At 43.4% G+C, this 25,761-nt stretch overlaps 1 protein-coding gene across 1 annotated transcript in view; it reads right to left on the bottom strand.

Moving 5' to 3' along the window:
• Nucleotides 1-4,102: 4,102 nt before the first annotated feature.
• NSG2 (neuronal vesicle trafficking associated 2) overlaps nt 4,103-25,761 on the bottom strand; it is a 38,567-nt gene continuing 16,908 nt past the window's right edge. The window contains exons 4-5 of the mRNA XM_074883918.1: nt 7,651-7,761; nt 4,103-6,094 (exon numbers count right to left, since the gene is read on the bottom strand). Of these exons, the coding sequence (XP_074740019.1) occupies nt 5,903-6,094; nt 7,651-7,761 (303 nt within the window). The 3' untranslated portion in view covers nt 4,103-5,902. The remainder of the gene's footprint in view (nt 6,095-7,650; nt 7,762-25,761) is intronic.

The following is a 25,761-nucleotide window of genomic DNA, read 5'->3' as shown; positions in this document are numbered from 1 at the left end:
ATTTATTGTTAATGAGCTTTCATCTCTATAATAGCCTTTCATCCCAAAGGATCCTGAAGAGTAATTGTAATAACCTGGCATACAAAATACACACAGAAATCAATTTACCCACCATTGAAATGTAGCCACGACTGGAGGGGTTGAGAATAAGCGACTGTTTAGCAGAAACCTGTGCAATGCTGCAGAGCTGTTTCCATCTGAGTGACAGGGTGAGCTAATTACCCACGCTGGCTGTTGTCCAGATGAGCAAGGTTCACCCATAGGCCTGCAGAGCCATTTGTGGAGAAGATATTTAGTGACTGTGAGGGCTTGAGAGCTTTGGGTTGTCCAAAGGCCATGGGTAGCTGTGCACTTATCCAGCAGGGAGATGGTACTGGTGGAGTCCCCAGCACCAGGCCCTGCAGATACCTGGTGCCACCAGAACATTCAAGCGGTGGCTGGAAACCTGCTGGCACAAGCTGGCATTGTTGCTGGGCATCGCTCCTCTCTCTGCAGCAGAGTACCTCCCTCGGGTTGGCACCGTGTTGCTGCTTAAAGCCACCTGCTGGCATGGACCTGCGGACTCTAAAGGAGAGCTGGGCTTGCTGTGACTTTGCAGCCCCACGTAGCATGAGCTTGGCTCTTTTTAACCCCTGGGTCTGTGAAGGACTAGACTCTCCTTGGCCATTTGCAGCTGGTGAACTCTGGCCTTCAACAAGCCGTGCCGATGGAGGAGGGCAGGGGAGCAGTAAGTAATAATGTCACCATCTATCACCGATTGCCACAGGCAAGCCTCAGCACACGATTCGTCTAAAACGCCGCTTGCCGGAGTGGTGTAAATATTTTATTCATGGCTGCCTCAGTTTGCAGCATTTTCATTATTGCTCACACCAGTAGTGCTCACACTTTATATTATCAGCCAGGGAAGCCATGGAGCGTCTTGTTTCCAACCCACGCCCCTGCACTAATGGAGACTGCCGGCAGCTGCCGCAGCCCCTCCGCGCAGGCAGGAGCCCTCGGCGGAGGGAAGCGATGCACATCCCCAGCAGACAGGCCCTGCCCCGGCAGCGGGTTCAGGCTCAGGCGATCCCGTCATGCCAGAGCAGGGCAGGGCACTGGCCATGCCAGGATGAACTGTGTAACCTGCCGTTAAGAGGCTTTTCCATCTCCTCTTGCTCTGCTTTTACCATTCAGTTCTGCCTACTGCAGGACAAAAGCCTCTTCAGCACTAATCCTGCCCAGCCTTTCCCAGTGACCAGCGGTTCAGGCATAATGCCACTGCACTTATCACCTTCCTGCACTTCAATTTCCCATGGATTATTTTGCATGATGGAGCAACCCACAACCCATCAAACGACTTGTCACCCACCCTCCCAAGTAAAGTAACATTCTCAATCAAAAGGATTTTACCTTTTCTGCCCCTCAAAGGGCACCAGTCCAGGTGAGAAGGGGAGCTGAGTACCAGAGACCCCTGACTTTGCCAGGCACTCGTCCAGTGGTCTCAGTGGGATCCCTGTAACGTCCCTGCCCCTGCTGGCATTTTAAAAAAGCAAAGGCCAAAGAGACAGAAGGAAGGAGCCTTCCCTTCCCCCAGCCCCTCCTGTAAGTCATTTTCTCTGGCCTATTTTACAGGAACTGAAAATCTATTAGAGGAATAGCTTAATCCGGTTTGACTGTAATAATTAGGGTGCTTTAAAAAAAACCCTGACTAATCGTATAAAATGTGATTGTAGACAGTTCAGTGCACAACCCTTACACTTATCACTTGAGGTATTATTGCAAACCAGAAACAGCTGGCAAGCATGGAGGAGGATAAAGGGGAAAAAAAAAAAAAGATCACATGCAAAAGGACAGGCACTGTTCCTTTTCTGATCTTGTAACAGGCACTGGCAGCACCTTGAGCTGTCTCTCTAACACGGATCCAAAGCATGAGGTCACCTCTGGTTTTGCCAGCGGTGTGCCAGCGGGGTCCTGCTGTCTGCACCTCCTTTTCTCACTGTTTTTGCAGGCAGTCCAAGAGGATTTGAATCAGTGGTAGAGCGATTCCCCTCAGGGCGCGCTGCAGTCAGCAGATGTTTGTAGCAACAATGGGCAGCTTTTCCAAAACAAGACAGTCTGTATTAGTCAAGCAGGATATAGTACTTTAGGGTCATTGGGTTACAACAGAAAAGCAAAGCTTGCTTCCATGCCTTGGCTGGTAGTAATCTCTTTTTCTCTTGCTCTCAATTTTTCTAAGGCTCTAACAGCCACAATTTCTTCCTTCCCTTCCTATGCCTTGGCTGGGGGCAGCTGAGTTCCCATCATGGCATCACCACACCTTTAGTAGAGCTAATTTTTTCCTACATGTTCTGCCAGTCATTCCACAGGATTGCTGCCTGTTCGGGATGCCCTTGTCCCAGCAAGGTGAGCTCATTCACGTGCTCACAATTCTTGTTCATCCCTTCCTACCACTCCAGCTAGGACAAACAAACAGTCCAGGCACCCATCTCCTGCATGACTGTCTCAGAAGAGAAATCTGCTCTTCCAGTAACAGCGTTCCACGAGCATATTTTGGTGGAGAATTCAAAATCTGAGCCCGCTGCAGCAGTCTAATGTAACGGACAAGATCGCCCAAAGGGACTCATGCTTTAGCAGGGTCAGTCACAGATGAGGAGGTTGGAGCAGACTTGACTTGGCCATCGCATAAACGTTGGGAGAAGCACAGGGAAGGCTCTTGTTCATCAGTCCATTCAGAGCTGAGACTGAGCCCTCGCCCAGACACTAGCTCACAAAAACACTATTCTGTAGAGCCAGTCAGGAGCTTTAGACTTCGCAGAGAGATGACAGCCAGGATGAGACTGTACTATCACCAATACACTACTTTAATCAGCATTGAAAACATATGATCAACCTTGAAAGAAGCTTTTAAAGACCAAAATAAGATGTACTACAGTTTCAATTTACTCTCTCTCTCTCTGTTACTGTGATTAAAATACGTGGTTGATCTTGGAAGCTCTACTGCAGCTTGTACAAAACCTGAAATAACAACATTCACAGTAATGGAACTTGCAGCTGGAGTTGAGTTGTTTGGTTTCTTTTGCTCTCCCATGAGTACTCCTTGGGTATTTTTTTTCCATTCTGCTCCATACAGATTTTGATCTTTTCTTTATTAAATAGGAATGGTTATCCCCAGTGACTCTCTTACTTAATATTAGCTAGAACCTTTTAATTCAAATGATTTGATTCCTGGGTTTTTTAGATTAAAGTAAACATACGGTTAGAGTATTACTGGGAATGTGGCAATAGAAATACCATGATCAAATTATCCTGTGACTCAATTCTGCAAAGCATGCTGAATCCTTTTTAATACATTTCACAAGTACTTGGTGATGACCTCTAACACCAGAGTGGTTTCTCTCCTATGGTAGCTCAATTTCACAACTCTGAATACACTTTTTTTGGAAGGAAAGCTATCCAAAGGTTTTTATAAAATGTTCTTTAGCCTTTGGGAATGAGCCAATTTAATGCCAGGGTATCGTTCCATTTCAAAGAGTTGAAGGATTTGAGGAAATACAATCTGCTTTCTGAACAATGTGAGATGAATATAGTTGTGGTTTTGTTGGAAACCAAGCTGCAGAGTTTGGATACAGAGCTCAACTTCTTCAAAGTTCAGCCATGGCTCTTGGTTTGTCAGCTGTATTTTCTTGCAGTGTGCCTTTTTGTAACGGCCCTTCTTATGGAGCCTGGTCCGGCACACATGAACACTTGCATCGGGTGTAGATGGCAAAGGAGACATTGCTGCCAGCCAAAGTTTCTATCATTCATTGGCCTTAAAATGGGAAGGGAGGGGAGGTCCCTCCATAGAGTCAAGAATCACCAACAGAGGAACAGCTTGGTTTTAATTACTATTTTTCTATTTGAAATTAAAAAATGGGTGGGACCATAGGGAATCACCCCTCAGTGATTAAAGGGGAAAACAGCAAGCTCTGAAAATGCCTCCTGAAAGCCAGTCACCTCGGGTCCCGTGCAAAGGTGCAGTCTCTGCTGCAGCCACACTTGGCAGCAACAGGCACACACATGTGGCCACCCACCACCTCCCAGCCCCCAGCACAAGTCGCCAAAAAAAACCTGCTAGAGCCACAGAGACGCTCAGTCACATCTAGCTTTATTTTAATCCCGTCAGAAAAGTTCAAGAATTACACCAAAAAATACTTCAGTCTCTGCTACCTACTGACAAAAAATACACCACAAAATTATAAACTGTTCAGTGGTTTGCTGGAGTTTTGATTGTTGGTGGAGGGGGTGGTTTGTACATTTTGAGTGAGAAATGAATTTACAGGTGGAAGGGGAAGGAAGGATAGGAAATCGGACAATGGCATTTGGCACTACATTTTTAGCTACACTATACAGTTATTTATCATGATGCCTGTTAGGACTGAGGAGTTCTGCCCTCATTTACACCCTCTAGTGTCTATGTATGCGAAATGGAGGACAAAACTGCCCAATGCAGGGGAAGAAGGGGCCAGTTCCTAATTTCCATCCCAGTCTAGCCACAAATCTGAAAAAGCAGCCTTAGTCAAATGTGAACCTTGCCCTCCCTGTGCACTCTGCTCCTGCTGCTCAGTCTCACCCTGTGTCTGCCACCAAGGAGCAGAACTGCTTTTACTGCTTTTGCAGCAACGGTCTGCAGTTCTGAAAAAAGAGAATCCTTGGTTTCTTTTAAATCACACCAGTCTGCACTAATTTCACATGCCATTTGTGGGGAGAGGATGTTTTACATTGGCCAGTACTGGATTAAGCTTGGGGTCTGGTCTGTGTCTGCAAGCAGAGATTTGATGGGGCCCTTGGACTCTGAGAGCATGCTACGGCCATCCCTCTCTAATTACCTAAAATGACATTAAATACTGAAGTATCTCAAGCTGAAGGAGGGAAGCAGGAACATCCGATTTCATGGGTGAGGGAAAATTAGGGGCTGAAAAGTTAGAGGCTCAACACTGTTACATACTACCACCACTCTTGAGAGGCTCCTCAATTCATAATGGCATTTCTTCGTCTCTTGGTGACCCTCAGGAGAGAGGTCCCAAAGGATGAAGCCTCATGTAAATTGCCAAAGGTCATGCAGGAATTCTGTGCCAGAAGCAGAAATAAAGCCCTGATCTCCTGACTCCTAGTCCTGTGCTCAGAAGTATATTCATGATTTCACTATAACAGTTTCTGTCTGCATCCATCCTGCTCCATATCCAAATAGCAATGATGATTTCAGCCTCAGAGCCCAGCCAAGATCACCAGCACAGTGTCAGCTCATTACGAATGCCTAGATCTTTCTGGATTTACTTAGGCCACTGCGCAGGGGTGTGTGTGTGCATGTGTGTTTGCACGTGTGTATGCTCAGGGAGGAGGGAATGCTTGTATTTCTCTATCAGCAAATGAACACCGAGACTAAATTCAATTTGTCAGCAAAATATCCCCCCCCTTTGGCAAGCTAAACAACATCACAATGTCTTTGTACCAGCTTTTTTCTGCTCCCTCTCTCAAAAGGATTTCAGCTGTTCCTTCACATGTTAAGCCTCTGTCACAGCTTTCCAGCAATGATAAAACTTTGCGGGATTCTCTTTGCTGCTTTTATCCTCTCTGGCTGTTTATCTAATTTGCTTTTTTTGTTTTTTAATTTCTTTTTCTAACAAATAGTTAAGCAATGATTTAAAAATATTTTTACATTGTAAGGTACAGTCAACATCAAACATGCCTTTGTACAAGAGCTCGACTCGGTTACAAATCAACGAGAACAATGCACAAAAAGAAATATCCATTAAGATGACTCCTGCACTTGGGTTTTATTTATTCCCGTCATGCTGTTAGCACAGCACCCTCAGCTAGAGCAATGCAGTATAGACATGGTGTGGTCCCCCCACCCTCCCACTTTGCCCATCACCACTCATTAACTTTAATGACCTTCTGTCTTGGCAGCCTTGGCTTCGTGGTTTACCGATCCTGAAGACAGCCAGGGCGATACGGCCCGGGAGCTGGTCTGCTTGGCCATGCTGTAGTGGCTGATGACGGTGTAGAACCTGCCCCGGGAGTTGGAATCCTGTGCGGAGTAGTACGCGTCCAGCGAGGCCGGGATGCACCGCTTGTGCTGGAAAGAGGAAGAAAGCAAGAGCAGTAAAGAGTGGTCCCAGCAGTCTCAGGCTCTCATTTTAAAAATCTCAGGGTTAGCTGTTTGCACGGGTGACGTTTGACTCAGACATGCTGCAGCGAGAGCATCTGCTGCACAGCCCCGACTGCCGTCAGCGCCGTGGGAATGCACAAAGTTTAGAGTCGTGCAGCAGTCTTCAAAACCTGTTGCTATTGGCAACCCTGATTGCAGGCTGATTTCATGTGTGGATGGGAAATGGGGACTGCACAATGAAGGTCTGACTGGTTTGGTATGTTACTGGCATGCACAGAGACGGAGGGCCCTTGCTGGAGAGTCCTAGCAGGGCTGGCTGAGCAGCTCTTATCATGCGCTGGGCTTAAAGCTCTGTAGAGCGAAGTCCAGAATTAATCCTCAGATGAGTAGAGGAGAGGCAGAGTAAGCTGCTTACATGGTGCTCTGTTACAGTGTGTTATCTCTGACCTGTAGGATGACCACCTTGGTTGGGGATGGTAGGAAGTGCAGCCCAACTGGCCAGCCCTTGTCAGAGCTTCTTGTCTGTGCAAACACTGCCCATGCACCTCTGCTGCGCTAGTGTGGACACTTGTGTGCTAAGAACTGCACAGATAAAACAATTTGATTTGCAACAGCTGTAAAAGAGCAATCAAATGGTAACAAATATCAGACTGGTTGGTATTCACTGGACTTTAAGTACCACCAAGGACACAATTATTAAATTATGAGATACCCCAACTCCCAGTTCAATGTGACTAACTGAAATCTGAGTCCAAAACCTTTAATCTTTTCAGAAGTTCAGGTTTGGATCTGATTCTGAAATTCATGACTCCATGACTTCATTTTTATATAACCTAAGAGAATAATTCACAATGATTAATACACCAACATCCTTATTCTGTTTTCCAGTCCACAGACTACCCCCAGTGTGGTCAGGACTCCCATGAGTTTATGAGTTTATTCACAGTAAGGAGTCAGTGAACTATTTTGCAAACTTTTTTTTTTTTTTTTTAAAAAAATCTCTACAGACCAGGCAAATAGTTCTCTGTGAATACTCAGTATAAAATCACTGGGTAGCAGAGTTTTAGCAATTAAGTTACATGGTTCTGTTCTTGATAGAGGCTGAAAAGCACCTAAAAATGAACTACATAGACAAATTCGGATTTCTTTTGCAAAGGACACATGTGCCAGCACTCTTGGAGTTTGCTTTGCATTAAAATGTATGCCAGTAAACCTCAGTCACTTGAACGTGTGGGAAGCAAACGCGAGATTCCAGCTGCAATAAATCCATTCACAAATATAAGGGATTGTTCCTGAACATCTGCCTGGAGTGTTCACCAAATGCTAATCCCAACAATTACAGTGTAACAGTAGCTGATGGAGGCAGATGCAAGTTCATATTTCCCATAACACTTTTCCCATTTCAACACATTCTTGCCAAATGTTCTGTTTGGCCTGGTCAAAAAAGCAGGCTAGACTGCAACCATGTAGTCAATTAGAGTCTATCATTATCTCAGGCAATTCATCCGTCTGAAGTTTCTTACCTTATAAACAAATCCATCTGGGCAACTGTGGTCGTAAGTAAAGGCTTTGTATACCACAAGAAACACTATGCAGGCAAGGAATGCAAGAGCCAGACTTATGAGAATAGTGACCTACAAAAGAGGGATAATGTTACTCCACATATGTTAAAACGGCATATGAGCAACCTCATAATTAAATGACTTATAGTAGCAGCCATCCTAACAGACTGCAGTCTTCACTTCACTGTGCAGTACTTAACTAAGCATGGTAATTGAATGAATGCTAGATCCAATAGCCCTGAATTCTCACATCATTTCCATCCCCCCACAGACCTTTAGGAGTGCACATTCCTGCAAAGCTGTAAAAGGACAATACCCAACCACCGACAGAGCCCAGCATGTAAATCCTGCAGCATGTCCAAGAGCAGATGCTGGTATTGGAGGTACCAGACACAATGCCCTCTTTGGGGCTCAAATATTCCCCCTCTCCTCATTCCCAAGCAGGTTACCTTGCTGCACCATTCTGTTTCTTTGCTGTAGCTCCCTTCTCTCCAGCCCTTCCAGGTCCCTCTTAAATAGTTCATTCAACAAGTTTCCCGGCCCCATTCAGACTGAGGCCCGGATCCCTGATTTCAGCTGAGCTGTGTCCTCCCTATGGACTGAGCAAGGGTCCCAAATGCACTCCGCTTCTCCCCTTCCCCAAAGCTTTCTTGGTCCCAGCTGGTAATTCTGCAAATGCAGCATAAATGACTCTGGACTTCTACTGCCTAAATTACAGCAACCCATCCTGTCGAGACTGCTGTCTCACACTGATTTGGACTGGCACAAAAAAATAGCATAATCCCTGGGGCTCCAGTGTTACCATGCAAACTAAAGTTCCTAATCACTTACAGAGATGATGGGGTTGGGAACAGCAGTAAGGGTAATGTTTAAAGCTGTTGCAGGGCCAGCAGCATGGGGAGGGAGGTGCAGCAGCTCCCCAGCTCGCTCTGGCTCCCTGGGACTGAGCACCAGCAGCACACATTTTGCAGGATGTTTGCCTGCATAGGGAAGGGGCTGCAATGTTCCTGTGCTCAGTGAGCCTGTGAGAGCTCACACTGAGGAAGTTCCTACAGCAAAAGTTTGAGGTCAGGCATGGGTTTACAGGAGGGACAGTGATCAGGAAGGCTTTTTCCTACCCACAACCTCGGTCTGTTTGCTTCATAATCCCACTGTCTCATCATGGCACCAGAAGGAGAGCCCAAGGCTGCAAATTTTCCCTGGTCACATCAAAAGCCATCCACTAAGAGAACCACAGTGGTAGGATGTGGCAGGGACTGTGTGCCTGACCCCAGCTAATGTCCCTGGTCTGCAGGCATGCTGCCACCATACCATGCATGTGCTCATCCTCCAAAACATGCCCCTGTCCCAATATCAGGGCTGCACCTACCTGTACTAAAGGCAATCATTATAATTTACTGCCCCAGCAAGGAAAAGCCACAAATTTTTCAGCTCTATCTAGTCGTTCAGGGATCATCCACTGTCTTGTTGTTAGTTACGTCACAATCCCCTTTATTTTCTTGTACAGGTGTTCAAGGAAATTGAATAGTAGGTACAGGCAGAAGTTGTTCCTTAACTAATGTATAAGAGACTGCAAATGGTAGAAAGTAGGGAAATACAGAGATAATTCCTCAGTATAGTGGACAGGCGTGTAAGGAACAGCAGCTAATAAAGAGCAAGCTGGCCACATCTCAAAATTCATCAATATAGTATTATTAATATAACATTATTATGTAATACTAGTAATATATCAGTAAAGATATACTAATTGCTTAATATTGGTCCACACTGAATTTTTCTCTAATTCTCTTCTTTGGTCATCATAGCAGCTGTAATTCTGAGAACCTGTATGATACGCAATCCCTGAACAGACTCAAAGGGGCCGCTGTAATTGCTTGCAGTGCAGGAAAAGACTTCTCACCCTCACCAATCCTGCAGAAAGGTGCACTGCCTGGTGAGATGTCTTCCTACATTGCACACAGCACATTGGGACTATTACTCAGAGAAGCTAAAGTGGCCCTGGCAATGCCACCTGCAGTGCTGGATGATCCAGTGACACAATTTTGGTCGTTGTTTTAAGACAAAAAGAAAGAGTGAAGGTAAATCTGCATGCATGGTGTTAAATCTGACCCAACACATCCAGTTAAAAATTCAGGAAAGAGAGAGGTGTGGAGAGTATATCTAGCAGGAGAGATTCGTAAGTTCATGGGTAAATCAGAATATTTTAGAATAAAGTGTAAAAAGGTAAGAAGATTGGGGCTAACAGGCTTTTCCAATGATGAACAGGTCACTGAAGCCCCAACCTGCCTTTTAGAATAACTGCTCACATTAACCTCCTCCTTGGGGCCTAATCTGCTGCAAAATGGGTCAATTAAGCAAAAGGCAGCTGCAGAGGGAGAAGCACTTACTGCTGGATCTCATAAGAGAACACGTGTAAGAGAGTCCTGGTGTGCTGAAAAGGTAGCTGGTAGAAAAGAAGTACAGTCATATGAATTGCACTAATTCATACAAGAAAATATGGGCTCCATGTCCTCTCCATCAAAGCACACTTGCCTGCAAGTTTGAAAAGAATTATTTCAGACCAGCTTTATGGGGTTCCCAACCTGGGGAAGCCATATCCCTTTTCATAGTGCTGAAGAGGAAGAAGTCTCAGTTGAATTCAAGGGAGATGGAAATGGAATTTGCCATGATTTCTGCCCCCAAAAGAAGTTATATTACACCTGAAAAAATGAAAGTCCTTTTGAAAAAGTATAGTCAAAAGGAGAGACTTCCTGGACTAAGTATGCCAACACTCTACTTTTTCCAACAGGAGACCTGGGAAAAGAGACCCCTCTCCAAAAAGACCCATCACAACCTAGCCCTGGCGGACCAATGTGGAAGAGCATTTCCCCCTGTAGAATACATGCTCATCAACTCTTCCCCATTTAAAAGGGGAGCATGTTAGACCTGGTACTTTCTCCAATAACAATAGTAATTGTAGTAATACAAAGATGACAATGACACAAGTCCCCGCTGAGGTTAGTCTGAAGGCACTAAAGCAAGATGCACCAAAGCCAGTGCTTAGAGGGCAGCCCTGAATGGAAATTAAAAAAATAAGAAATGCTCAGCTCTCCAGTTTGGTTGCTGTGCCCTAAATACAATGTACAATGAAAAAAGAAATCTTGCTTGGGTTAAGCTAAAGGAACAAACTTGTGTTCCAGGCAAAGGAAGAGAGAAAGGGCAATGAAATTACACTGAATGCCACCTGCGAATGCATAGAGCACACCTCAGTGAGGAAGTACCTCTTGTTCCTGAGAAATAAGAAGCTGCTAATCCTCTAGCTTCAGCATCAGGGCCAGTATGAGCTGCACACCAGCAGGACACATACACTCTGTGCTATGACTCCTCCTGCCCTAACATCTACCTGGTTCCTTTCTCCCCCTCTGCATCACTGTTTCCTCCATCCCAGAGGGATCCATCAGGCCTGACTGCACCCAGAGAAGGGGCTGTGAAAGGGGAATATCCCTGAACTCTCCGATGTCTCCCTCACCCCACAATGACTCTGTGTCTGCCTTCCCCAAGAGCTGCCACCAAAGTTGCTTTGAAGGTTTCTCACTCTGAGACAGTTAAAATGGCCAAGTTTGTCCTTTAGTCTTCAGAAAAAGAAAGAACAGAGCTGTCTGGAGCGAGAATGAATGTTCCTTCTTTTGTTAAATCCCCTGTACATGCACAGGCTATGGAAATGACCATTAGTAATGCAGTTTGACTGATTCCTTTCCTCTTGTCTACCCACTGAGCCCCTAAAAATAATAAATTCCCCTCTGCTCTGTTGCTCTGCTCTGGCAAAGTGCTGACACCCAATTCATTACCTCCCAGGAGCAGGTCCCTCCGCTGAGCTCTCCCCTCCCTCCAGGGTGTAATTGAGCCCATTCTCACCTCCCCCCTGCCGTTTCATGCACTTGCAAAATTACAGCGTGACACAATATTACACATGATGATACATAGTGTAAAATTGCTCTGGGATGAAATGTCATGGAAGATGTTAAAACCCAGAGGAAAGGGGAGAAAAAGTCACCCCCGGATATTTTGCCACGCCAGAGCTAAGATCCACCTCTCTAGCTATTCCAGAGCATACAAAGCTTCATTAACATTCAAACACCAAAGAATCACAGAGCTGCAATACCTAATAAACCTCCACTTTTTTTTATGATTAACATGAACCCTGGCAGTCTCTAAGCAATATAAACATTCACAGAGGGGAAATAAAATTTAGTGAGCAGATAAAACCTAGAAGTGCTGCAGGCATGAATCTGTCACGTGTGACTGCTCGAGTAGGTAGGGGGGGATTTGCATGCCCTTTCCCCAAAGTCTTATATGATTCCCAAAGGGTCCCTTAAGAGGGGAGTGTCTGCTGGAGTGGAGGAGAGAGAATATCATTACCACACCAAAAAACTCCCCGTCCTCCACAAAACATGGAAAGAGGCCCTTAACATCCATGAAAGATGATGTCAACTTCCCATCAACAACAGTGCACTTGGCTTGGTTCCTCCCCACGTTTCCCACACATGAAGTAGATGCTGCATTTTCACAACAGCACAGATTAAAAAAAACAGACAAATTCTCATCGGGCAACAGGACATAAGTTGGCACTAGGTTTTGCTCCAGTGAGATGATACCTAATTGCAGTGGTGTTCCAGTTAACCTGGCCTTCATGCTGGCCATCGAAGTATCCTTCCTACTCTGATTTCAACAGCTACCCATGATTTTTTTTCATCAAAAATTCCCTTTTTCCATCTCTAGCTACAATGAAAAGCCTTATTTAAAAGCAAACCAGAGAACAATGCCACATCCAAACAGCAGGGCATTCTTTTAATAGCCTTTTCCATTGCAAGGTTTCTACATCTTTATTCCTTATTGTTTTCCTTGGCAAAAATTTTCTGGTTTGTGCCCTTAGTTTTCAGAAGGGGTGCGCACCCTTCACTCCCCATGGAAGCCAAGAAGAGGGGGGAGCTACTGGTCTTTCCAAAATTGAGCCTTAGGGGCTCTGACAGCAGTACTGATAACCTGCTGAACTACAGAGCCTGCAGGTTGGCAGCACTGGGCTGGTACTGACTGTCACACAAACCAGTGAGGTATTTCGGTGCCCTAGAGTTCTGAGAAACCTGAACTCTCTGGAAATACTTGTGGGGGGAAAAGGAAGCAGACAAAGGTGGATTCTGAACAGAGTTTGATGGGAATACTACTGCACAGAGCAGATATTCATAAGGAAGGATTTTCAGGCAGTGTAGGTGGGGGAAGGGTCTGTCAGCAGATGGCAGTTCCCTCAAATTTATGCACTGTTTGAACTGAGTTGACAAATATTTTTTTTCCCAGGGGGGTCTGGATGCAGACGCCTCTCTATAAGTACTCAGCATCCAACCTGTGCTGTTGAGTTGTGGGGTGTGTGGTTTTGTTCCCACTTAAGCCACATATTACTTGCATTAGCAGCTGGAGGTACATAACTTATAATCATGGCCCTGGTGTCAGGGCTTGTCATTCCACCTTTATGTTTTGTTCACAGGCTCCGCTGATGGTGTCACACACTGCAAGGAGTCAGCATAGAAATGGTAAAAAAAAAAATTGGATAGGGAGAGGAAATAATATGGGTATTCAAATGCAAGCCACCTCACAGTGAAACACAGAAGAAGACATCCTACAAAACTGTGAAGCAACACCTTTTGAAGAAGGGATGTTTCTTCTGAACCCAAACCACAATTAATCTATGAACTTAATTATAATTAACAAATTTACTCTGTACAACATGCTCGGCAGGAGGAGCTCAGTAAGATTCCAGAAAGATGAGACATTCATATGGAGAGCCTCCACATGGCTTGAAGTAGGGCTTAATAAAACAAAAGGCACAGCCTCCTCTTTCCCCACAAGTTCTCATATTTGATGGCATGAACCAGTCATTTAGACCCAGATCCACAAAGGCAGTCAGGCGCCTAAATCTCCTTTAGTTTTGTACAGGACACTAGAATAAATAGGCACCTTCTGTAGGCTCAGGTGTCTTCAGAGGGGCAAGAAATTGTCCATTTTGGATTTTCACACATTGCTCTGAAACATCTGCCTGTGGGTCACTAAAACGGGTTTCCAAATGAGATGGTCAGCTAGTCAGGTACAGCACTGTAATCATTGTGCTCCACTACTAAAGCTTAAACCCACCACTGCTCATACTCAGACAGCAGCTTTATCATCTGCTGTGTAAAATTCATTTGGAAAATCACTGTGCTGCCCTTTCTTTGGGAAGAAAACAGCTGCATTCAGTCCAGCTTTGGAGGAACTCAGGGAGTACCACCTGCTGTTTGTGGATCTGGCATAAGCCCCAGATGCCCAGGCGTTTGAAACCACCCTCTATTTGCCACCTAAGTGGAGCAATTCTCAGGATGCAAACAGATGATGTGATCTCTATCAATCTGTCTGAAGAAAACAGCGCAGAATATCTTTTCCGTGCTCATGCAACTCTTGTGAGAGGCTAGCAAGCAAGGGTTTTTATCAGCGTGGGTGGCACTTAGATATCAGGCATGATTTTTTTTTCGAAACCAGGAAAATAAATGTTTGACTCTGGACACCCTTCCCACTGCTCAGAGCATGAAATATATATGCTTATATATGCTCAAAACAGGGGTACAGCCAAGAAGATGCCACAACCAGGAAAAGCGTTGCTGTGTATACGAAAACCAGCCAGACGAGCAGTGCCCAGAGAGGAGTTAATGCTCTCACGGTGTAGAGTTGTGAAGATCAGTTTAATTCCCAGGTAAAGATCATTTACCATGGAAAAATACCTACAAAATTCTGCACAGTCTTCCTAGTCTTAGCAGCTGCAATGTGCATAAGGGACCTCAGAAGCCAGATGCCTCTGTCCATTGCTGCACTGCAGTCTCACCCTCTTCACATTCAAGTTTGTCGGGAAAGGATGCCACCACCGATGCCATGTCTGGTTCTTCAAGATACCTTCAGTATTTCTGGGTATTGGGAAATTTTGTGACCTTTATTAGGCAATTTAGTTGAAGAATTTTCTTGGTTTGAATTTTCTCTTTGTAGAAGAAGAAAGACTGAATACGGCAAAATTTGTTATAAACAAAATTGGCAGAAATTCTGTCAAGGTTATTTTCACAGAAGCACATAAGAGTTATGCTTGGATAGGCAACAAAGCTCTTTGTATAGTTTATGGCAATGCCATTACACCTGAAAAGCTATCAATCCATTGACAACCTAGTTAACTTGCATTCAAGAGAAAAAAAAATCACAGAATCATCAATCTATTTGCCACAGGGTCAGTCCCAGAGATCCTGCCACTCAGTAGAAAGGTTTCAGCTGTTAGGGCATCTCAGTATATGCTCACACATTTGTGATCTCATTATAAGGATTTCTGCTTGACAGTGAAAAGTTCAGGAGGGTAATTTTTTCCCCTTCAGCCCATAACTTCTTCCAGCTGATAATCAGATGTAATATTGACAACATAAGATCTCGACACGAAAGCTACAACTAAATGGAAAGACTCAGGAGCACTTCCCAGCTCCCAGATCCAGCTGTCTACCCTGGCTGCCTCTCACCCGTATGCCAGGATGAAAACAAAGTGTGAACCATCCCATCATTTGAATCTAGGTTGTTATTGTAAGAAAACTCAGGCATGTAGGCAGGGAGGGAGCCAAAGGCTGACAGGACACTCAGATGGATCGACCAGGGGGATAAGGAGTCTGAAATACACCCCAAGAACAGCTGCTCCACTGTTTAGACTCAGCCAAAGAAATGGTGTGGTGCATTGCCCAGCACCCCGTTATACAGCCTGACCAGTTCTGCAGGTAAAGATGATTTGGCTGCACTTTTTCAAACATGGTATTTCACTACAAATTGTTAAAAATCATTTTGTAATAAGTTGTTGATTTTGAGGATTTTATGGCAACAGTTTAGACTCTGAAATTTTGAAAGGCTAACTGAAAAAAGTGACACAATTGGGTCTTCATATTTGCTTGGTACTGTTCAAGAAAATGTAGGATTTGTCCTTTATTATTACAGCACAGCTTTATTCCAGATGGTGTCCAGATTCTTAAGTAGCATCTCTTAGGAGATGCCTTGTAAGAGAGAAATGTCCTTATTCATGTATATAAATCTTCAGAGCTATGGGAAAATACTCCTTATTGCTGCATGGCTTCTCACATGAAGCTTAAGGGGTTGGGTATTTTTGGTTCTTTACCTTAGAATTCATAACCATAAACCAATTTGTCCCCAATTCTCCTAAGAACACTGAACACCATCCATGAGGATGGTATAATCTTGGGGTCCAAAAACATCTCACATCTGCTCCACTATTTCATGGGTTCCTTTCAGCCCACACCACCCAGCAATCAAAATCCAAAGGACTCACAGAGAAAAGAGGGTCATTTCTCCAGCTACCCTAGAGGCTCAGAGGTATCCACTTGAAGCAGCACTAGCTGTCTCTGAGTCAGTCTGCTATCCCAGCCATGTCCCCACTGGCTCTACCCTTCTCTGCATACACCACCCCACCGTGACTACACCAGTGAGCCTCTCCAAGTTTGCAAATCTTAAAAAGAAACGTCTATCTTCCAGGATGACTACATACCCACCAGCAATTCCTCTGCTATGCACCTTGTAATATATATACTGTGAGTGCAGCTTGAGTGTGGAACAAGAACACCATGTTTCTAAGCAATTTGTCAAATAATTAAATTATGCACACAATAACTAGCTTGCTCAATTATATTAGCCAGTCTCCATCATGTAATATAATTTCTAGTGGCTGTTTAGGCACTAATAGCCTCAGATCTTTTTAACTGTGTCTGGTGCCAGCTGCAGTCTGCATGACATCTTTCTGTGCCAAGTCAAACCCCTTGAATGGAAAATTCATGGCTCAGTTTCCAAGCCCCCATTCCTTAGGAAATTCTAAAATGCCATTTTGAATAAAGAAGCCTCCACCATTGAATATTATTGAGTTTCATCAGAATAGGCTGGTATATTGAGATGCTATAATATTGTTTCTAGGAACACCAAATAAATACATGGCTTTTTTGGCAGACCATACAGGTGTTTAGAGATCTTTTTCCCCTCCTCCTACCAGGGTATTTTCTTCCATTTTCAACTATCATAAGCATTCCTTCCTTATTTCTATGACTCTGCTACCTTCAAAAGTAAAGAAGCAAAAACCCAAAATTAAACAAGAGGGGTGACTCATGAACACTTCTTATAAAGGTGCTTTTCTTCCCAAACCCTGGTCCTAATAACACCTGACCTACTATTTCATGAGCTGAGTAATGCTGGAAAAGGCTTCCTTCCACATCACTAATTTGAGATATTTTTTTCAATTAGTGGGATTGCAGCAGACAGTTATCATCTCCACAGCTAAGCCTTCATCAGTAACATGCTGCATTGTGCAAAGTCTTGGCTGTGACAATTCCTCCGGTCACTTCACGTGGGACATGACAATGGATGCCTCAGCTCATCAAGGGGCCTTTTAAAATGCATTAACAGGAATACAAGATAAATCAAGTCATCAATAAAATGTCTCCTTGCCTACCCTTTGCCTGTCAAGACTCAAACTCTGAAAAGCCTCATACATGCAAAATCATCCCCTCTCTCTGCTTCCCTCACATTGGATTTGGTGCAAGGAAAGGATTAGGAACCCCGAGTAAGAATGGGTCCAGGGATTAGCACACAGCAACAGATTTGGGAAATGCAGGTTGAGTTATCTGCTCTGCTGCTGGCTTTCTTTGACACCTGCCACACACTCAGGTCCAGCTCCACAGCTTCCTCCCCAGTGGTACTCACAGACACTCCAGCAAGATCCACCCAAAGCTGCAAGCGTCTAAGTCCCTAACAGATTGGCTTTTTCTGCACCTGTGTGTACAAAACCACCCAAGCACCAACACCATCCCACGGCCAAGGACCAGGCTGGTTCTAGGGAAAAGGTGAGGGCTGTTTGCTTTATGAAATTACCTTCTTCCACAGGCAGGGCAATTTTCAAAGCAAACCTCAGGCTTGAGTCTTTGATATACTGAGCTAAGGCACAAAATGGTATTCCTCCGGGCATGTTTTCTTGTGTATTTGCCTCTCCTATCACTTTCTTATATTTTGATTTTACATGTGACACTACCCTTTTCCTCATCAGCCATCAACACCAGCAGACTGGATTTAAAAATGCCCAGAACAATTTAAGCTCTTTATATGCCAGGGCACAAGATATCTTTCCCCTACCACTCCCCAGTCCCACGGACCTCTTAGATAAAATGAAATCAAAGGTCAAGCTTGCACAAATTAAAACACCTTTGTTCAGTGCACTCTTGTGGTTAAAAAAAAAAATCAATTGGAAGTTTGTTCCTTCAAGAAGGTCAACATATTCACATGCATTTCAGCATCTATGTCTACCATCATGGGTCAGGAAATAAAGCTAATAATATGGCAGCATTCATGGTCCAGTACACCCATTTCTCTTAAAAAACTTATTATGTGGGTGCTTCATACAAGGACAAAGTGAGGACCTGGCAAGCACAATGTCCCCTGGGTAACTTAAGAATTAAAAGCCTTTCCATTTTAAATTAGAAATGTGAAGCTTTATTGCTGCAAATGACTTACAAAAGCTACTCTTTTAAAAACAAACTACAAAAATGAACAATCTAGCTGATTATGATGCCTTCAAAGGCATGAGGCCAGTTCCATTAGCTGTGGATCTGACCCAACAGGCTTAATACATCTGCAAGTACTAACAAGAGGGAGCTCAGGTCTGTTTAACATTCAATCAGCAGCCTGTGCTGCTTTATAAATAGAGAGAATGAAACATTACATGGAAAAAAAATGTATGAGTGAAGCATTTCACTTCCCTGATTATTATTTTTTTTTAGCATCCTGTGGTTTGGCTACAAGACTCCAAATGCACTTCATGACAGTCAATAAACTTTGCCTTGGCTTCAGTCAGCTGAAAACTCCTTCCTCCGCCATCCCATTTGGTCCCTTTTGCTACATTAGCCAAACTAGCATTAAGCATATTTCATTCCACCTCAAACGCTGACAGGAAAATTACCCAATAAATAGGGTTTACTGTGGGGTGGCAGAGGTACCAGAACAAAACATGGCATTGTGTTGTTGAAGACAAAGATGCTGTGTAAGAAATCATTCAGACAAAATGGAAACTGCAATTACATTTTGCAATTAGCAGAATGGTTACCTCCATGCAGTCACTTATGAAAATCTTTTGCATGCATTTTGTTTCAAAGCAAAGGGTCAGTTGAGGTTTCTGCTCTGTAACTCCTTTCTTCCTCCAATATATCATGGTCTGGAGAATTTAGATTCATCAGGTCTACCCCACAAACCCTTAGTCACGTGAATATTCTCTGTGACTTCCATTTTTAGACATCTTCTGCATAGCAATTAACTTTCTTCTTCTCTCCAAAAACCAGTTAAAGGAAAAAAAATAACCCTGAACAAATCTCTTCAGTTGATTATTCTGTCAGTGCTCGCAGATGGCAAAAATAAAATATATTTGAGGTGGTTTTTCTGACTTTGCAAAAGAGTACATGTATGTGTTTGTCTAAAAAAGAATATGAAACAAGAATACACTTTAAGAAATGATCCATTTCATATGAAAGTCATGTCTTTTTATTTTCCTTTGCTTTGCTAGGTGGTCCCTAACCCAGTCATATAGAACACTCTAGTTAAATCAAAATACACTTTTCTTGTGTGTGTTTTCAACATGGAAACTCTTCCTGGCTTTACCTTCTAGGGACCTAGCCTGTACCAGAAAGCCAGGTATTAGCTGGGAACTCTTACAAAAACCACAGGCTTTTACCCAGACAGTGGAAAGCTTGCAGGGTTTATAGTACCATACCTGGGGATGTGATCAGAAATATCTGTTTTCTGGCAGCTGAGACACAAATCCACCTTCGGTTCATCCTCACAGCTCCGAATTGTCACTGATGATCACAAATGGCTCCATCAATCTACCTCCATGCAAGCTGTGAGACCAACTAGGACAGATATGACCTATCCTCTTCTTTTCCCATTACACCCAGAAGAAGAGAAGGATGATTTCTGAGCTCAGGAAGAAAGATGATGAGCAACATTTCTCACTTCCTTTCATACACACAAGTGAGAGTCTGAATCCATACAGGTGCTAGTTTGCATCAGATGTTAGAAGACACAAGGCCAGGCAGGGCTGGGCAGTGGAACTGTGAGAAAGGAGAAACTGTGACCTTCTGCATTGCAGTGGAAAATATTCAACCTCCAAAGACAAGGCAAAGTGTGGATCCAGAGACAAGTCACTCCATCGCTGTCTGGAGGAGACTTAAGTGAAGTGAGGGCTGTCTGACACCCCTGCAAAAAGAACATGCCCACTGCATCTGAGCCCACTGGGAAAGGAGATTGCCTGATAATGGTTGAGAACACCCAAAGGGACTGAATAAGCCTCCAAATCAGTCCCTGCAGACTGAAATCTACCCCTTATACTGACATATCTCCAAGCCCCTCTTTGAATGCAAGGCTCAACAGGAAACCACTATACCATCCCCGATGCTGGTGCAGTGCAACAAGATGCCTGAATGCTGTTGCCACTGCTCCCCTGTGCAAGCCACCTTTCTGATTTTTTGCCACTTTGTCCCTAGTTCTCCTGCATCATACAACCCATCTGAGTGTTGTGCAGCCTAGAAACAACATCTCAGCCACATTAGCAATTATCACCAAAGTGAGAAAAATCTCTGTGTATTAGAGCATGTTCCCTCCCTTGAGCACCACTCACATTAGTCAGTGTAATGGGATCTTTCAGCAGACACTCTGCATCTTCCAGATAACCAATGTGATGTGGCAGTCACCATGGTAACGTTGTTATTGTTAGTGTTAAAAAGCAGTAAGGAAAATTGTCCTGCTCACACTCAGAGGAGTCCTTTCTCTATGAGTTACTCCTGCCCTGTGGTAACTTAACAATTAAAGGAATATTTAAATTTATTTAGCTATTGAATGGGCACAATGAAAAGCCCCACGCCATTTTTCTGGGATTTCTTTGCAGGTTAGAGGAAGAATTATCAGAATAAAGCAATAGCCTACCGGGGAAAGCAGAACATCCTATGGAGAAGTCTGCAGGAACCATGGCATGGAAGGGGAGTTTGGGAAGGGGGAGCAGGGGGAGCAGAAAGAGAGGAATGCCACATTTGGGGCTGGGTGTGTGTGCAGCAGAGCAAGGGAGAATTGCCACCTACACAGCTGCAATGGTGATATGCCCTTTAAGAACAAGGGCAGGGTGAGCAGGTAGATAAATGTATGCATTCAGGGAAATGAGGCGTTTCTCAAAGCTATGCTCACAGTGCAGTCATTTGGCAGTCAAGAGGCCACACAGCAATTCACTGCACCACACTGTATAAGACACCTTGTGCTCTTGTCTCAGCAGATCTCACCTACAGAAAGTGACCAAGACCTGCTCCCCACCTTTCTCCACAAGCATACAAGCCCGGAACATCCCTTTCCTCTGAATTGCAATGCCTGTCACATGAGGATGCTTCCACTACAAGATCTAGCTGAATACCCTGGGGATTCTAGTGGTGCAAGCAGGGGAAGCATCTTCCATTTCAGCAAAGCTGTTACCAGCAGGAAATCAAGCCCTGGACCTGGCCCAGAAAAATCTTTCTTAATTAGGAGCTAAGTGTTTCAGATACTGGTTTGTTTTTGATAATGAACAATAATTGCATCGATGTCTGTTTTGTAGGGTGTGGCTGGAGACAAACCGATTTTGTTCTAAGTCTTTCACATTAGGTCAGAGGAAAATAATTGTTTCAGTATGAGCATTTCAATAACAGAAACATTTGAATGAGCTCCATTATATCTTAAGAACCTGATGAAAAGTGTGGTGAATAATTACATCCACTGGTTACTGGATCTGCATGTATCAGGGCAGTTTCAGGGTGGAAGGAGGAGAGGGTTGATCTAATGATAAGAAATATACTGTCATTGCATACTCAACAGGAACAGATTACACAGCCAGTGGCTCTGAAAATGGATCTTGCCAGCTTGTGGCAAAAAGAGTGAAGTTCCTAGTCTTCTTCAGTGAAGTAATGATCAGTACTTGCAGATGATTTTTCCAGGTAGATAAATTGCTCATATGAAAACATCTTAAATATCTCAATTTCTCCCCCGTACACCCACTTCCAACTTGTTCTGTTAAAGACAAGTACATAGTTTAATTATTCAAACTCTGAACGACCGATAATTTCAACTTTCTTAAGAAAATGATCTTGAGAAGTCAGATATGGTAGGTAACTATCACCCAGCTAATACTCATTAAATCACTGTCTCCCTGAAAAGGCAGTAATGAATAGCTCTATGCCATTTAGTGGTAACAGAGGTCAAACTGGTTGCATGTGAACTTACTTGTGTAATAAAGAGAGCAATTTGTGCAAAACCAGTAACCGACAGGCAGTTATGTATGTCAACCCGACGCTTCGTATTGGAAGCCTGTGCTGAAAGACCACTCCAGTACCTTTTCTGGTGCTATTTGGAGCTAGAAAAATCTGGGCAAACTCAGGGCTAGCACAGGTCTACCTACACTCACTGGGTCTGACTGGATCAAGCACAAAATCCATCAGCAACTATTTTCCAGCTTGCTGCTTCTTAAGCAGGGTGCTGATGTCTTCAACACAAGCTTCTGCTAAATGACAGTCAAGAGAGTGGGTAGAAATCCACTTTTCACCTCAAAAATGCATCTGGTTGATTTCTGTGTTATCTGGACTGGTTGGAAGACAAAAAGAGTCACTGGAAACCCTGTCCTCCAGAATTACCAAGACTCCATTCAATGGATAATCTGCTTGAAAAGCAAAAGAGCATTTGATCTCATTTCAGTACTGACAGAAAGAAATAAGGACAGAAACTCACCGGAATGACGATACTCGCATATGAGAGATTGTTCTTAAAAGCTGTACATAGGATATCTCTGGCAAAAGAAACAGTAAGCCCTACCTCAGATGAAAAGGGTTAGATCTGTTGTCCCACAAAAGGAACATGACAGGGAGAGTCATCACATTTGCAGACCTTTTCTAATGTACCTCAGCGTCATCACTGGATGGCAAAGCATGGTAACATGAGCTACCTTCAAATCATGCAAAATGGAACGCAAACACCAGACACCATTCCCCTCCAGACTGAGAAACCTCGGTATATATCGTTACTGCAAAATAAGATCTTTGCAGTTCAAAAACCTTCTAGAGGGACACACACTCCAAAGGCATAAACAGACTGGAGGAGGCAAGGTCTATAAATCACTGCCAGTCAGCTTAGCAAAAATGTTGTGATTGCTTCTCTGTGGAGGAGTAAAATGATAAAAGAAATTTCTTTTATGTATGGATGGCTCAACCATAACGCTATTTTAACATCATTTTCTTGTAACCCATCTACACACAACTACTTAAACATTTGTTATAAAGTATGTATGGGGTGACTCATCAAGCTGAAGAATAAGCCTAATTGGTCAAACTTCCAGGACACTGTGTGCTGGGCTATAGAGAATCATAATCTCATCTATTAGGAGATGTGACAAGTTGCAGAAGTTATCTAAAATTCCTGGAAGAGGTAGTGTGAAATAAGAACCGTTGCCTAGGGACAGTCTTTTCTTTACGATAATTAAAGAGCTCAGATCTGTGCTATTCTGGATGGATGAAAAATATGCATGCATAAGCTTAAATTCTGGCTTTGGCTTGCTCATGCGAGAAAGTTGTCTAATAATTCATTAGCCTCTTCAATAAAAGATACCCAAAAGGCAGCATAAAGGGCATCTGTGGACTTGACTGCCATGTTCATATGGTCCCAAAATTTCCCCCAGAGGTCCTGCTCTTCTGTATAATGCAGCTACATGACTCAGAAAAAAAACAAGAACTTCAGAAGAGTTTCCTTCTTCCCTGAGAACATTCCCATACTAAGTGACCAGAAGGACAGAGGAAAGAAAAGCACTTCATAGACTGAAACAGAAACGTTAAAAACCCCTCCAGAGAGGTTATTAGTGGGTAGGGAGCACAGTCATAAATATGGAGTCCAGCAGCAATTTTCCACATGCACTCATTAATGATACTCACTTTGCCATATTTCTGCTTGAACTGATGATGATTCTACCACTTGGGTGGAAAATAAAATACAAGACATATATCACTTTGTATTCTCTAGTAGCAGATGGGAGAGGACCTCTTGGCTATTTCTTCAGATCTTCTTAGTGTCCTGTCTCTTTCCCCAACATACAGGCACCATGTGCTGAGACATATTGTTCCTCATACACAGAGTAGTAAAGCTGTAGTAGCAAAATGGCTCCCTATGAAAACCTTTAAATTCAAGCATTGCTGTGGACTCACTCTAGTTGTACATGCATTTCCCATACGTATCTCTCATATTTGCAGTGAACTAAAACAACAGACCATCTAACTACTTGGGTGGACTATTGGCCTTTCCCTCCATCATTCCTCTTCCAGAAATCAGTGGGATGGTTTACTTGCTTCTGCCAGTGTATAGCTACCAACAGCCCGGCTAAAGCATAGATGAATACTTTAATTCTGATCAGCATGTTAGCAAGAAGTTGTGGATGATATTTCCAACACACCACATACTGGAAGGCTATACAAAGCAACCAGCCAGCAAAAGAATATATGATGATCTCATTTATATTATCTTTTTTTAAGCTTTTAAAAGTGTAGCCAAACTGAGATAATAAAAGTTAAGTATTTACTATGATTTCTTCTTACAAAAAACAAATGTAAAATGATTTCATCAGTACCAGATAATAGGCCTGCTTATAACCAGAGGGCAGTATTTTTAATAACTTCACTAAAAATATGCATTGGTACAAAAATGTGGTGCAATAAAAAAAAAAGTACAAAAGGTAATGAAATATTACCTATTATCTCAGCTCATTTTTGTCAGGAAATAATACTACAAACTTATACGATACATGGAAGCCTTATGAAAAGCAGGCAGAGAGAGGCTTATAGTTTTATCCAGTATTAGACGAGAGGCTGAGTGATTAATAAGTTGACATTGAAGAGCAGAGAATGGAAATCATATGGACTTTAGGAAAAGAAAATAGCTTAAAAATGAAACTATCATGCTGCCAGGCTGTATAGGAAGAGGCAGAGCTCCCACAGCCATCCCCACCATGGTCCTAAGGGGAAGGCAGCTTAAACCTCTGCCAGTGCTGTGCACACCCCTGGAGCCTCCGGCTTCCCTGTGCCTGCGGCTGGGCGGTCCTCGTGCACGTGTGGGTGAGAGCAATGGGAGAACCGCACCAAAAATAGGAAGGGGAGAGGAAAAAATACATCAAAAGGAGAGGTTTGAATGCAACAGCAAGTTCAGTGTTTGAAGAATGGGAAAAATAAGATACTCTATAGAAGGCGTAGATGAAATGAGATTTATCCATAGCAGTGGGTGAGCTATGGACATGACATATGAGATATGACTTACAGGCCTCCAGCATACACAGTGTGTAAGGATGAGATGTTCTTGATTGCCTTTTTAAATAACAAGGCTGGATCTTTTGATGGGACTAGAACTTGGTTTTACGCTGACCTTAACACTGTTCGGGGCTGCAGGATTAAGTTTTAAATACCCAATGAAGCACTGTTACTTACAATATCAACAATAATGCCATTTATTGCAGGTCACAAACCAACACATCATTCCCAGGAGACTCTACATTTACTATTGTTTCTCAGGCACATTGTGTCTGGTTCTGATTTGTACATTGCTCACACCGGAAAACGTCTGCTGCAGTTTCCAAGACTGGGGATTTAACTGTGGCTAATTTGCTGTTTACTTTACTACTAGTGGTACCAACAGAGAGTCACTATTGCTGGTAAATAGGTACTATGCACGCAGTAAGATCAGTGAAGAATTCAGTCAAAATCAACAGCGTGTAAGCCCCTGGTAAGTAATTTAGATCAAAACATGTGATGTCCACTGAAAAAAAAAAAAGCCAAGAAGCTATAAACATTTATTCACAGACATCTTAAGAATAAATTATGGCTTTAAATATCCTGGATGAGAGCAACAGAATTCTCCTTGTGAAATATATGTTAGTGAATTTCTGGAAAAAACAGAAACAGT

The sequence above is a fragment of the Strix uralensis genome, chromosome 14, assembly GCF_047716275.1.
Source record: "Strix uralensis isolate ZFMK-TIS-50842 chromosome 14, bStrUra1, whole genome shotgun sequence".
Classification (NCBI taxonomy): domain Eukaryota; kingdom Metazoa; phylum Chordata; class Aves; order Strigiformes; family Strigidae; genus Strix; species Strix uralensis.
The sequence above is the reverse complement of the archived record's forward strand: the minus strand, read 5'-3'. Positions and strand labels throughout refer to the sequence as shown.